Below are 15,178 nucleotides of genomic sequence, written 5' to 3'. Positions count from 1 at the left end.
CTGAGAGCCCTGGAGTGGAGACGTGTCCCCATGACTAGCATTGTTACCAGCCATGACAGGCCATGAAGATTTTCAAAAATTGAATTTAATTTTTTTCTCTAAACAACTTCTAATGCCCTTCACCAAGGAAAGGTGCTGCGGATGCAGGAAAACACAGGGTGTACCCGAACAGATCCCAGTGCTGCAGGGGCCGTACGTCTTGATGGTGGAAAACACGGCCTCCAGAGCCACATCGCCCAGGCTCATTCTGCCTCCGACTCACCACAGCATGCCAGCCAGCTCTGCTGGTTTTCCATTGTAAAATGAAATTAACAATAGAGTAACTCAGAGTTGTGAGAATTAAAAGAGTTAATATATGTAACATGCCTGGCACTGCCAGTGGAGAAATGACCCGATGTTGGACCAGTGGATTCAGACAAGACCTGGGGTCAGCACCCTCGGTGCTGGAGTTCTGGCTAAGGAAGAATTCAGAGCCAAGGCCCAAACCAGAAGAGAAAGTTTACTTAGAAAGTCACAGAGGCAGGAAAAGTGAGCCAGCCGGCAGGGGCTCAGGAGACAAGTCACAGAGGCAGAAGGAGGACACGTGGAGCAAGGCGAGGAGCGAAAGGTAAAGGTAATGCACCTGCGGGGGGAGGTGGTTCGGTGTCCTCCCCGAGGGCCAGCGCACTGAATCCTCGTCCCAAGGGCTTTATTTGAAGGGTGGGAGTTTCCCGGGGGCTCTCAGGGGAGGATCTTACCAGAACATGATCAGCTTCCCGGTGTGTCCTTTCCGGGTGGTGGTCTCCACTGACTGGCCGGTACCGAGGCAGGGCTCAGGCATCGTTGCAGCTGGTCCTGTTGTCAGTCATTGCTGCTTTTCTGGGCCTGGAACTGAAACAGAACCCAGGCCTGGACGGATTTGATGGGGGTCAGAACCTCATGGTCCTGGGGGCTCAATGCTGAAGGGCTGTTCTCTGGCTCCCTTGTTCGTTCCCCCTCTAAGGGGGTCTCATCCACATGACCGGCAACATGCCTGGGGGTGGAGAGGTCAGGGGAGTATCCAAACCCTGTGACCAGTGAAGCAGAAGGTCAGCGAGCCTAAACTGCATGCCCAGAGATGTGCTAGGGGAGGAGAGGTCACTCTGGAGGAGAGGTACACTCTCCTCCACTTTGCCCCTGGCTAGGACTTGGGGCTTTCTGTACCTGGTCCATTGCCCTTGCTCTGCCCATGTCTGTCTCGCTTCCTTCCACAGAACAATGCCTGGAGCATTAATACGTGTTATCTGTTATACTTGTGATCCTTATTGTCATTGTTATTCAAATGAATTGGGGGAGCGTTCCCTATCCACTGCTGTCCCTAATAGAATAGCACTCTTCTGGGAATGTCACTATTGACAAGGATCTGACTTGGTGGAACAAGGACTGTGCCCACAGATATGTGCATCAGTACAATTCAATCCCTTGCAATGAGCCGCGAACCTGGAATCACAGTCATCCTGGGATACAGGCCCAATGGGGTCTTCCCTGGAGGGACTGGCGCCTTCTCTCCTGTCCCGAGCCTTCAGGTGCCTGACGCTCTCTCCTGGGGAAGGCGGCAGCAAGAAACAAGCTCCAGGTTCCCTCTGGAAGGAAACCATTCTGCACAAAAGTGAGGGGGAAGGCGGAGCTTCGTGTCATGGGTCTCACCTGCTCTTCCTCCCCTTACCCCTCGATTCCAGCCCACTGGTAACAGGTTGTCTTCTCAAATTCATTTTATGCTGATTTTAGCTGAGTGTTCGCACAGCAGGGATTCTCAACTTAGGTGCACGTTGGAATTACCCAGGAAGCTTTAAAAAAAGATTGCTACCCACACAGGCTCTGATTTGGGGTGCAGCATGGACATTTGGGTTTTTAAGGAGCTCCAGTGATTTGCTGTGCTCTCCAGGAGGAGAACCATGGCCCGGATGTGTATGCATGTCACTGGGACCTCGCCACAAAGCAGATTCTGATTCAGTAGGTCTGGGGTTAGGGTCTGCGATTCTGTGCTTCTAACAAACTCTCAGATCCTGTAGATTTTGCTGGCCCTACGAACTTCGAGTAGCAAGGGCTTGGGAAGCATGACACCATTATTCCGTTACCCAATAACATCCTAGGTTTCCTGTTAGTCACACACTAAGATGACTCGGCCTAGCATCCTCGGCTGGCATGAGCTATTGAAGGTCCTCCAACAGCAGCGGTTCTCAGGTATCACGAATCCTCTGATTGGCCCTCTGTGCAGCCTGCACAAAGGGGATTTTTACACTTTCCAAGTGGGGTACCCAACCAATAAGATTTAGGAGCCACAATATGCTTGCAATCTACTTTTTCTTTTTTTCCAATATACTTTTTCATGTTCATTTCCTATTCATCCAATCAGCAAACATTTATTTATTTTATTTATTTTTTAAAAAGATATTTTTATTGATTTCAGAGAGGAGGGGAGAGGGAGGATAGAAACATCAATGATGAGAGAGAATCATTGACTGGCTGCCTTCTGCACGCACCACGCTGGAAATTGAACCCATATCCTAGGCATGTGCCCTGACCAGGAATCGAAGGGTGACCTCCTGGTACATAGATCATGCTCAACCCCTGAGCCACGCAGGCCGGGCTCAGCAAATATTTATTGAACCTGCCTCATACCAGGTACAAAGGAAACAAAGATGAAAACAGTGCAGTCTTACTCTTGAAGGGTTGGCAAGACAAATGACCAAAATAAGACTATGGAGCATTCCCAGGACCCGCATACAGGCGCTGCCTCCGCTCCAGGTCTTCTCCCTTTGTGCGTGTCTCTCTGGTCACTGCCATCACCGCCTGTGCTGATCCGCCGGATGCCCTCTTTACTGCATTTGAGTCTCTAGACTTATGTTTGGTCATCTCTTCAAAGTTACTTTCCTGGGTGTTAAAATAGAACCAAATTGACATAATAACAGTGAACACATACATGGTGATTTCCACGTGCCAGCCCTTGTCGTGAGCACTTTACACGTGCAAAGTGTGTGAAATTCTCACACTAGCCTTAGGAGAGAACTGTTTGAACTATGCCTGCTCTATGCATGAAGAAAGTTAGGTAACTTGATCAATGACACACATTCAGGCATCAAGCCGGTTCACTCTGAGGGCTTAGGCTTTGCTGCCAACTCCGAGACCCGCTGCAGGAGGAGAAAGGCCTCCCAGGGTCCAGGCCCGAGAGCTTCTCTGGAAATTAGTGATGTGAGCTCGCTGCACTGCGTAGACCCGAGCACGAGGCAGGGACTGTGTCTTGCACCTCCGGAGTGCCAGTAGGGAATGCAAGCACATAGTAGGTGTGCAACGGCTGTGTACTGGATGGCCATCTCAACCCAGGAGAGATGGGGGATGGACAGTTATCTAAACAGACAATGAACACACAAGCAGGAGCAACAGCGGCAGGTCTCAAGTCACCACTAAATCCACTCAATCACCCCAGCCCACCCCACCCGCCCCACCCTCAGCCCGCCCCACCCGCCCCACCCTCAGCCCACCCAGCCCACCCCCACCCTCAGCAGGGCCTTCCGCGAAGGGAGCGCGCGTCCACCTCTACGTCCCCGTGCCGCGGTGCCTCTGCGCTCCGTCCTCCCGGCCACGAGGTGCCCCCAGACCCCGCTCCTCCGCCGGAGCCTCTGTCCCTCTTCCCGCGGCTTCTGCTTCCGGGACCGGCAGAGCGCAGCGTAGCCCCCGCGCGGAACCCTGTCGCCGGTCAGGTAATCGCTGCGGCGGGCTCGGGCCGGGGGCGCCCCCGGCGGGGGGAGGCGGGCAGCGGTCTGGGCTCTGAAGGAGGCGCCTCCTCCGCCCTGAGCGCCGGGGGTCGATGCCTGGCGTGGGCGCCCGGGGGCGGGGCGGGGGGGTCCGGGGGAGGCGTCCGCACATCGCCGGTGACCGCCCAGCGCCCTCCGCCGGATCGGGGCAGGGGAGCAGGAGGGCCGGCAGCTGGGGCTGGACCGGCCTCCTGATCTCTCCCGCTTCTCCGGACGTGAAAAGCTGAACCGGGGATGGAGGGGCTTGCCCAGGATACAGAGTGTGGCTGCCATTTGCACGGCCTGTTCTTTCCTTGGGGTTTGTAAAAGGGCTGCTGTTCCCACTGCTCCGCCAGGGATTAGGGTCCAGGGAGGAGGGCCCTAAAAATAAACCCGCAGATCCGGGGCGCTGAGCCGGTGCCAGCGCGCGTGGACCTGAGAGAATATCGTGGCTCCCCCTCCAAAGACGCGCCTGACGCTGCACAGTTTAGCTCAACCTGGACCGAATTGGAGACTTACCCTTTTCTCTCTTCTTAATGTCCATTTTAAAAATGTCAATTCCATGCGACTTTCACTATTATTATATAGGGTGCCCCAGAAACGGATACACACTCAGATCCGTAGATTCTTTTAAATTGTGAAAATGAACTGTATGTTATAATCATTCCAAGTGTAATAGTTTCAGGTGTACAGTATAGTATTTAGACATTCACATAATCCACAGAGTGATCTCCCACTAAGTCTAGTACCCCCTGGGCACCATACATAGTTAGAACATTATTGACTGTATTCCCTGTGCTGTACTTTACACCCTTGTGATTATTTTGTAACTCCCAATTTGTACTTCTCAATCCCTTCACTTTTTTCACCCAGCCCACCAACACACTTTCCCTCTGCCACCCATATCTTTGAGTCTGTTTGTTTGTTTTTTGCTGTTGATCATTTATTGTGTTCTTTAGATTTCACATATAAGTGAAGTCATATGGTATTGCACTCTCCCCCCTCCCCCTCAACTGAGGCTCAAGAGGTTAAAGATTTGCCCACACACTCTTATTGGCCACTTAGAGACCGAATTGGAACTCAAGTCTATGATTGACACCTTCTGTTTTCTTGAATAGAAATCTGATTGTAGACCAGGGGTGGGCAAACTTTTTGACTCGAGGGCCACAATGGGTTCTTAAACTGGATCAGAGGGCCGGAACAAAAGCATGGATGGAGTGTTTGTGTGAACTAATATAAATTCAAAGTAAACATCATTACATAAAAGGGTACGGTCTTTTTTTTTTATTTCAACAGTTTTATTCATTTCAAACATTTTAACAAGAAGAATGTAAACACTAATTATTATAATTTGAAACTTCAAAAAATGGAGGAATCATAGCACAATAGCATACCTTATACTGAAGATGGCAAAGGCAAAATAAAATTGCCTAACAAAGGAAAGGTACAAAAGCCTTTCAAATTAAACTTAAATATAATAAAATAATTTAAAACTAAAACAAATAGAAAAGAACAAAATGTGTAAACAGTAAATTAAACATTTTCTTTAGTGCAACTTCCAAATTATGCCCGGGACGCAGATGTAGATGGCAATGTAGACTGGGTTGAAAGGTTTGGTCTTTAAAACATCAACTTCAGTGGGAACAGTGTTGTTGGTCTCCTTTTTAGCTAATGCTCTGATACTGTGCTCTCCAGGGGCGTGTCTCCCTACATCACCACGATAACGTGTCTACCATTCCCAGGGTGATGTCGAGGGACGCGTCCGTGGGCATTAAAAGGAGCCTCTGGAAGATTGAGAGGTTGTTCCTTCTACTGATTGGGCGGATATAAATCCGCCCACTCAGAAGAAGGAGCTGCGGCAGTGTTTCCCAACGTTGCCATGTTAACACTGCTGCTGGTGAAGGAGCGGAGGGGAGAGCAAGAGAACCCTCCGCTCTTTCGGCTCCGTGGGCTGGATAGAACAGCCCAACAGGCCGGATCTGGCCCGCGGGCCGTAGTTTGCCCACGGCTGTTGTAGACGAAAGCTGTACAGAATGAAGCTTTCTCTGGAAGGCATTCTTGGGAGTGGCTTGTGTATTAAAGTGTGTTGGTCCACAGATACTGTTTCACTTGTCAGAGTAGGATGAAGCAATAAGTGTAGCCATGCAGAAAATTCCTGCTGAGAGGAGACAGATATATAAAATGTTTTTGACATTTTTACTTGTACTTCAATAGAGGAGCTAATCTACATAATAAAAGGCTAACATGCAAACTGTCCCCTTGAGAGTTCGACTGACCAGGAGTTTGCCCACTCACTATGATGTGCGCTTTCCACCAGGGAGCGGCGCAGAATGAAGGAAGGCCCTGACTGGCAGCCAGGGGAAGGAAGGCCCCTATCGGCCCTGATCGCTGGCCAGGCCTAGGGACCCTACCCGTGCACGAAATTCATGCACCGGGCCTCTAGTGAATATTAATAACATCTTGGTTATTTTTAGAGTTTAGTCCTGTATGACTTAATTGACTCATTTACAGTCGTTATTGTCCTGATATGTTTCTCACAGTAAAAATTCCAAACGTTGGGTTTCTGTTCCATTTTTAGTAAAATAATTGTCTTAAAGATATATATTTTAAAGATATTTTTATATCTCCACAAAAACTTTGCAATTGTACCTCAAAACCTTGCTCCCCTCTTTGATTGGATTTCAGAGCAGAATAGACCTAGAATTTCCCCCTCACCAAAATACCAGCACTCCGTTTAGTCCTTCATTTAGAGTTGCCTCAGGCTTCCATTTGGCCTGATAAACTTGTAAGCCACATCCACATTTCAGTTGAGTTTAGTATCAGTGTAAAACCACATTAAGCTGCCATGTGTCGTGTGAGTTTTCGCAGAGACTACAAGTGGTGGGGGTGTGTTTCATAAGAGCTTCTTACTGGGGCTTTTGACATGTGAACACATTATCTAAATCCTGTCTTATATACATGCTAACGGCCTGGTGCATGGGATTCGTGCACTGGTGGGGGGTGTGGCCTGTGGGGATCAGCCTGCTGTGGGAGCACCACTCATCCCAGTCAGCTGAGTGGCTGTGGACCCACCCTCTGAGTGGCTGCTCCCTGGTCCAGCATCTTCTGTGGAGCTGGGGCCCTCATCTCTCCAGGGGACCTGGTCAGGGCCTGGCCCAGGGACAATAGCACTGAGAGGTGGCGAAGTAGGGCTCAGTCCCGCGGCAGCCATGAACCCACCTCCCAGCCTCCAGGGTCGACACTGTGTGGCCTGAAGACGTCCAGAGGAGGTGGTAGGGAATGAGAAGGAGGAGCCGGGTGGGGGGGGGGTGGCGACGTTCACAGCGCAGGTTCCTGCTCGTCGGCCCAGGGTTCAGAGTGGGAACAGCCACTCACCTGGTCAGCCGAGCAGCTCTCCCACTGTGGTAGCACACTGACCACCAGGGAGCAGCTCCTGCCTTGAGCATCTGCCCCCTGGTGGTCAGTGTGCATCATAGCGACTGGTCGACCGGTCATTCTGGTCGTTCCGCTGTTTGGTCACTGGGCTTTTATTATATAGGATATTACGTGATGTTATTCCCAAGGTCAGTCATCACTGGAGGTTATTACTAACATTTACTGATTGTAACAGTGTGTTACAGTAGACAGTCTGCTAACCCACGATGCAGTGCCTGGTGTTCTGGCTACAGCTTGTACCAGTTGCAACATGTTATCTTTTAAAATATTTTTTATTGATTTCAGAGAGGAAGGGAGAGGGAGAGAGAGATCGAAACATCAGTGATGAGAATCATTAATGAGCTGCCTCCTGCATGCCCCTTACTGGGGATCAAACCCACAACCTGGGCATGTGCCCCCAACCGGGAATCAAACCATGACCTCCTGGTTCATAGGTCAATGCTCAACCACTGAGCCATGCCAGCCAGTTCCAACATGTTATCTTTGAGGAACATGGAATCAGAAATCCAGCCACACTTAAATAGGAGATGCTTGGATATGTTATCTAAGGAAGCAGTGCTTCCATGAAGGCAGCATCTCTGTACTCTGCTATTGTGGAAATGAAGATCATACTCAGATGAGCCCAGTGCTGTTTGCTTAGGTGCATCCTTTGTGTTTCTGGTGTCAGTCTCTTCATCGCAGGATGGCATTAGCCCTGTGTCTGCAGGTGCTGGGCAGCCTGGGAGGCTGGCTCTCCCTCTACATTTCTTGCTGCCATGTGAATAAGCACCGAAGCTATGAGTGGAGCTGCCGGCTGGTCACACTCGCCCATGGAGTCCTCGCTATAGGCCTCTCAGCGTACATTGGCTTCATTGACGGCCCTTGGCCTTTCACCTACCCAGGTAGGTGGGAGACAGGATTTTTCCCTCAGGGATTTATAATTTAGGGGTAATCTTAGAAGGATAGGACTTTTTTTCTCCAGAAAATTTGTACAATATAAAAGAATATTGAAAATAATTTCCATTATCATTTCTATTGAGAGTCTTCATTGTTAGCTGTGATGTTGTATATGTCACCTATTGTTTCTGCTTTTCATAACTCTCTACCTTCAAAACACACTTAAAATGCTTGTTATAATGTAATCCGTCAAAATGTACAAAACAAGAAGCCAGTATCAACATCTTCCACCTCTTCCCCAAACAGACACAAATGGACGGTATTATACATACTTACTTGTAACCTGCAATTTTTACTTGATTGTATATTCAAAAGATATCATCTTTCCATGTATATGGACATAGAGCTTCCCTTTTAATTATTACATAATATTGTGCTCTATGCATTTGCCATCACTTATTTAACCAATGCCTCATAATTTGGGGCAGCTATATTTTTCAGCTGCTAGATGTATAAGTGTTACTTTCTTAGAATGCAAAAATCGTGTCCCCTTGTATTAGTTTGCTGGGGCTGCCAGAACAAAATGCGATAGACTGGGTAGCTTAAACAACAGGAATTTATTTTTTCATAGTTTTAGAGAATAGAAATCCAAGATGAGTGTGTTGGCTGGTTTGCTTTCTTCTGAGGCTTCGCTCCTTTGCAGATGGCTGCCTTCTTGCTGTGCCCTCTCATGGTCTTCCTTTTTTTGTGGGAGTCTATGTCCTAATCTCCTGGTTTTATAAGGTCACCAATCACATTGGATTAAGGCCCACTATAATGGTCCTCTTTTTAATTTAATCACCTCTTTAAAGGCCCTGTCTCACATTCTGAGGTCCTGGGGGTTAGGGCTTCAGTATATGAATTTTGGGATGACATAATTCGGTCCATAAGTCCCCTAGAATAAGATTTTTAAAAACACCTTTGATTCTTTTCTTTAAATTTTCTTAGATTTCTATATTGAACTTCTGAGTTTCCTTGCAAACTGTCAAACTGATATGAAAGCAACTTTTAAGCTTTGTGTTGTATCCATGAAGGTTCTTAATGGATTTGAACATGTCAGATCCTTGCACCCTATGTTCTTGGATGTGGAACACACTCATTTCTGGGGTTCTTTCCAAAGTCCACTTTTAAGATGGGTTAGGGTCACCAGTGTCCAACACTCTAACTCAGTACATTATGAAATTTATATGACATTCAGGACAGGCTAATTAAAAGCTTTGGAAACAGAATTTTAGCTGGAAAAAAAAAGGAAAGGAAGAAAAGAAACTGTGTAGGATTTTAATTGAAAGAACAAAATAACTCAATTTTATGCTGCTACATAGAGAGGATACTGAAATCATTGCTGGTGCCCAAACCACTTATTGAGAGATCTGATTCATCAAAACAGCATTTCTGGGGCCTGGAACATTGTTTGGTTTGATAAAGACTAAGTTTTCAGATTTCCTTAGGTTGTCATTTTAAAAGCATGTAATTACCATTGTTTTCTTTAAATATTTTTTTAAAATATATTTTTATTGATTTCAGAGAAGGGAGAGGGAGAGATTGAAACATCAATGATGAGAATCACTGATTAGCTGCCTCCTGCACGCCCCCCACTGGAGATTGAGCCCACAACCCGGGCACGTGCCCTTGACCAGAATCAAACCCCAGACCCTTCAGTCTGCAGGCCGACGCTCTATCCACTGAGCCAAACAGGCCAGGGCTCTGTTATTTTTTATTTCAATATTTTAAAAGGGATTGAGAGACAGTGACCTAGGGTCCCTGTGTGGGCAGCACAATCCCCAGCCGCTCAATTTGTTTCTGTCTTGGTTTCTTTCAGGCTCACCTAATACACCTCTGCAAGCGCACGTCCTGTGTCTCACCTTGGGCTATTTCATTTTTGACTTGGGCTGGTGTGTCTATTTCCAGTCTGAGGGTGCCCTGATGCTGGCACACCACACCCTGAGCATCCTGGGCATCACCATGGCCCTGGTGCTGGGAGAGTCGGGCACAGAGGTCAACGCAGTCCTCTTTGGAAGTGAGATTACCAACCCCTTGCTGCAGCTGCGCTGGTTTCTCCGCGAAACAGGGCACTACCACAGCTTCACTGGAGATGTGGCGGACTTCCTCTTCGTGGCCCTGTTCACGGGAGTGAGGATTGGCTTAGGAGCTCGCCTCCTTTTCTGCGAAATGGTGTCACCCAAGCCCAGGTGGTTTATGAAGGCTGGGGGGATAGCCATGTATGCTGTGTCATGGTGTTTCATGTTAAGCATCTGGCGCTTTGCCTGGAGGAAAAGCATCAAGAAGTACCATGCCTGGAGAAGCAGGCGGGGCGAGGAGCCACAACGGAAACATAATGGGCACCTCAGGGCGCACTAGCCGACGTTACCAGGCCTGATGGATCGGGTTGTTAGCTGTGGGACCCAGGTTGGACATAGGGCTGTCACGGAGTCATGCTTGTCTAACAAACGTAGGTTTCAGAAAAAGGGCTACGCTTATCGATCAGCTTCCACGTGGAGCACATGCCAGTATTAAAAGCCTAACTCCTGCGTGGTGCAGTGGAGAAGGGCAGGCTAGTCAGTGGTAGTTTGAATGAACCAGGACCGCATTCCTTTCTGTTTGTGCTGACTGGGGTCCCGCAGTTCCTGGGCAGCTGGATGTTCGTTCATATAGCTCAGAGAGGAACCCGGAAAAGATGGGCGCTACTTCGTCCTTATATCTTTGAGGAGTGACTGTTTCAACAAACACTACCGTTTTCCATGTAGCAATTTAAATCCCGCCATTTACTACAAAGTGGGTGCCTGTTAGGGAGACTCATGCCTTTGGCATCCTGAGCATTGGATCAGAGAACGGCATCTGCTTACTTAACGGAAGCGGGGTGGGGGAAGTGTGGTGAGGGGCGGAACTGTGGCTGTGGGTGGGTTACTGGTTTAGCCTCCCTGTACCAACTAGGTTGGGGTCCCCAAGGCTACCTTTGGGTTTGATATTTGGTGAGAGGACCCAGCATGTAGTTGTACTCATAGCTCTGATTTATCACAGTGCAAAGATACAAAGAAAGAGCAGCAAGAGGAAAAGGTGCCCAGAGCAGATCCAGGGGAAGCCCAGGCCCAAATGTCCGAGTCCTTGCCCAGTGGCAGCACACGGGCTGTGCTGATTCCTCTAGCCATGGTTTGTGACAGTGTGTGACATGTCTGCCAAGGAAGCTTATTCGAGACTCAGGTTTCCTTGGGGCTGGCCACGAAGGCAGCCTTTGGCTGGCACGCAGAAAAGTTCCTGACTGCCAGTAGGGAAGTCGGTGCTTAGCATAAACCATGTTGTTTGCACAGTGAGCCAGTCTGATTGGTTCATGGAGCTCTTCCCAAATCCGTGTTCCCAGATGCCAGCGAAGGGCCAGCCTTCCCAAGGACAGCAGCTCAGGCCTGCTGTGTTCACTCTTCTCAAAATCCACAGAGCTGGGGCTTGGGTGAGAGGTGGAGGAGGTGTGGGCAGGCTTACCCAGTCCTGCTGTCTTGAGTTCTGCTCCACCAGGGAAAATGCTCCTGGTCAGGGCTTTTGTGCATTAATGTCCTGGGCATGAGCAGCTGTGACAATTCCGCAGGATTTCCCATGTGGACTACACTGGACTTGAGGGAGACGGCAGTTCCGTCTGCAGGTCTGCTATGCTTAATGCAAACTAGAACCAAAGACCCAAGTGTGTAGTGGCCTCAGGGTAGCGAGTCTAAGTTTTCATTTTGGATACATCCCCTTTTAGTCCCATTACTATTTTTTCTCTTCTCTGGAAAAGGTACCGCCATCCGTGGACAACATATTATGACAAGGCCAGTCTAGGAAAGAACAACAACAACAAAATTAGTGTGATAGTCTCTAATCTCACCCAGGAAAAGCAAGAATGTAAACTTAGAACAAGAAGTTTGGAATCAAGAATTCCTGCGTTCTTTTACAGAATGTGGCTACTCCCTGGCCAACTCATTGGGGCAGGTCACTGATTTATTCTTTGCCTCCGTGTAAATCCTGCTGTGAATGAATGAAATACCCCATTGTGCATGTCATAGAGACATTATGTAGCATTTCTTTAATGCAGGGCTTTTACGGAAAAAAAAAAAAAGCATTATTATATCTTTGCTATTTGTTTCATTGTTATTTAGATAAGTGGTGATGGATTAGCTGTTGGTGAGAAAGTGTATAGGGCTATTGAAGTCAAGGCTGACGGTCAGTGGGAAGTTTCAGCTCATCCGAGGTCACTGGTCATAACCTTATGAGGTTATTATGCATGTCACTGGCCACACAGGGCAGAGTGCTTGGAACCACATACAGTCATCATTGCTCCATGGAAAGCAGCTTTAAAGGCTTGTTCACAGTGCATCTTTTTAAAATGGGTGTCATTTGGTTAGCATTTTGCTGGACATGGAAATAATCTGACAGTAATATCTCTATCTCTTTTTTTTCCTGTGATCAGAATCCCTAAAATGTTGGCCAGTTTCTTTCCAACAAAATTATGGTCAAAGTCGGGTGCTGGGGAGTGCTGACTTCAGCAAAAGCCTAGCAGCAAGTGGCATGGAGCATGAGCTTTAGAAAGAAAAGAAGCTGGCTCTTCAAGTGTGGCCCGTGCAACCTGCTCCATACCAGACACATGAACAGGCTTAACCTACCACCAGTTCCTTCCCCCTCACTCCTCAGAAGTAAGGGATTGGTGATTGCAGATCTTGCTGCTTTGGGGTACTCTTGTGTGAATGTATGTAGGTCTTTGAAATTTGAGAAACCTAAAGAATGATAAGGGAAAGAGAATCCCTCATCTCAGATTGTCTTGTTGTAACTAATAAATGTGAAGGAAACAGAGAGAAAAATGTGAAATGAAGATGACCACTTAAGATGCTGAGGACACGAAGGGCTACTTAACATGTGGCATGGTTGGGTGTAATGAAATGCTCATTTGCATTCAGATTACTGCGTGATAATTAGCACTGCTCAAGAGGACTTACATTTCAACACGATTTGTACTGTTTTATAAAAATAAACAACTTTTTATCCATCCAAAAATATTGCTTTATATTTTTGTTGTGGTTTTGCCAAGAGGTTTGAAAAAAAGTCTTTGGCCTGTAGAAACGGTGACCCACGTTTACACATTTCATGAAACACCTCCCACCTGCTGCTTCTCATCGCCCATCCCTGGTATTCTTTACTTCCAGGGCAGCAATCTATATACAGAAAACAGTGTGGCATAAGAGAGAGGAAGAATGTAATTTCTTTGTTATTTTGCCCCATTTGGGTAGTTACCTTGAAAATAACAGAGTGGGCTCCCTGAGAACAGGGCCCCGCTGTCTTCAGAACTGGACTCCCAATGCCCACAACAGTGCTAAGTGGTGGTGCTCAGTAAACATGTTGAGAGAATGGATGAGGAGATGAGAATGTGGTTTAGAGTAAGCGCATTGTACAAACTTGGAGACCATGTACCAGGAACTGGGTCACCACAGTCATCTTTCTAGGTAAGGAATTAGTGACATGGGAGTGTGATGGGACTTTCTGAAGGGATTCTATAGATGGAGCATTCAGAACAGTCTAGAGTGGTGGTTCCCAACCTTCTTTTGGCCATACCCCACCTAAGCATCTCTAAAATACTGATGCCCCCTGTGATATATAATTCTATTAAAAAAGTGAACTCCTATTCACGTGCAGGAAGCCTAAAAATTAACTTGGTCTAAGCAAGCTTCCAAAGAGCATGGTATCCATTAAAGAGAAAAATAAAAGAATGAAAGGACAGGTGAAGTAGTGAGGAAGAAACCACTAAGAAATTGTTAAAAAATAATAATAATATTAAGTGACAAAAAAAAATAGCAAATAAATTTTCAAAACATTTAACAGAACTGAAATGCACAAATAAGTCATAATATATACTTATATACTGTATATGAGGCCCCTAGAACCATAAGAAATGCAAAAAATTCAGTTAACAACTCATTTTCGAATTGTCCCCATTAAAAATCAAATTGCCCCCCTATGGGCATGTGCCTTACGCTGGGACCCACTGGGCTAGAGCTACCAACACCTGTAAAGCAGCTCTCAGGGACATTTCTGCCATCAGGGCTTTGTGGGTGAACACAGAGATCCATCATTAAAAAGAACAGTTCTGGAATGAATGAATGACTGGCTTAATTAAGTCCTTTGCTGTCTTCTGAAACTTTCCCACAGCAAGAGCCTTCTTTGCTCACTGCTAGAACTGTGGGCCTGTTTAACTTTGGAAAGATCTTGAAAGCAGTCTGCCAAGAGGTTTTGTATGCAAGGAAAAGGAGGTGAATCAGAAAACTTTCCCCGTTTGTTTTATTCCCGAAGCTCAAGTAGTGAGGCATTCTTGAAGGAAAGAAAGAAACTCATTTTTAAAATGCATGATTTGATGAGTCATTGGGGCAACTATAAAATTATTAGGACAGGGCAAAAAAAAAAGATACATATTTAGTATGTGTGAGAAAGATATAAGTTTGGGAATAAGTTTGCATTTTGGTCATTGTATATTGATGGATGGAACTCTTTCCAGTTATATGTAGAAAATAATTAAGCGTCTTCAGGACAGAATTGTCATGCTACCAGCAGGTGGTGATGTATCCTGGTTTGATCGTTCGGAAAGTGTCTTGGAACCCTAACTCGCTTCTATTCTTTCCCAAAATAAACATTACAAAATTAGCTGGCTGTGCCCTGAGCTTAAAAAGATCAAGCAATAAAGAGTCATCTCTGGCCTCTGTTTATCTTTTCCTTTTTGTTTTTTAACCCTTCTAACTTTTTTAAATAAAGTACAATCCATTAAGAACAAGTAATAAACATGTACAAGAAATTATCCTAAAAAGGTAATATGCAAATTGACTGTCACACTCAGGCACAAGATGGTCACCACCATGTGATCACAAGATGGCTGCACCCATGTGGTCATAAGATGGCTGCTACAAGATGGCCGGCAGGGGAGGACAGCTGTGGGCAATCAGGCCAGCAGGGGAGGGCAGTTAGGGGTGACCAGGCCAGCAGGGGAGGGCAGTTGGGAGCAACCAAGCCAGCAGGGGAGGGTAGTTGGGGGAAACCAGGCCTGCACGGGGGGCAGTTGGGGGCGACTG

At 47.1% G+C, this 15,178-nt stretch overlaps 1 protein-coding gene across 3 annotated transcripts; it reads left to right on the top strand.

Moving 5' to 3' along the window:
• Window positions 1–3,664: 3,664 nt before the first annotated feature.
• TLCD5 (TLC domain containing 5) lies at window positions 3,665–13,113 on the top strand. Of its 3 annotated transcripts, none has more exons than XM_080688374.1 (3): window positions 3,665–3,719; window positions 7,855–8,068; window positions 9,922–13,113. In XM_080688374.1, exons 2-3 carry the CDS (start codon window positions 7,870–7,872, stop codon window positions 10,458–10,460), a joined length of 738 nt encoding a protein of 245 aa, XP_080544500.1. In that variant the 5' UTR covers window positions 3,665–3,719; window positions 7,855–7,869; the 3' UTR covers window positions 10,461–13,113. The 3 variants fall into 3 exon arrangements, with proteins under 3 accessions (XP_080544500.1, XP_080544498.1, XP_080544499.1); XM_080688372.1 differs by having other exon boundaries at window positions 3,669–3,719; window positions 7,869–8,068; XM_080688373.1 differs by lacking the exon at window positions 7,855–8,068 and having other exon boundaries at window positions 3,674–3,719.
• The last annotated feature ends 2,065 nt before the right edge of the window (window positions 13,114–15,178 follow it).

Source organism: Plecotus auritus (assembly GCF_963455305.1).
Source record: "Plecotus auritus genome assembly, chromosome: 9".
NCBI lineage: Eukaryota > Metazoa > Chordata > Mammalia > Chiroptera > Vespertilionidae > Plecotus > Plecotus auritus.
Note: the sequence above shows the minus strand (reverse complement) of the source record. Positions and strands in the feature narration are given on the sequence as shown.

Bases quoted from the DNA above. Each gene is read 5' to 3' on its own strand.
- TLCD5 (XM_080688374.1), top strand. From the start codon at position 7,870: ATGGCATTAGCCCTGTGTCTGCAGGTGCTGGGCAGCCTGGGAGGCTGG. The intron at 8,069-9,921 runs GTAGGTGGGAGA...GGTTTCTTTCAG, and splicing joins TTGGCCTTTCACCTACCCAG to GCTCACCTAATACACCTCTG.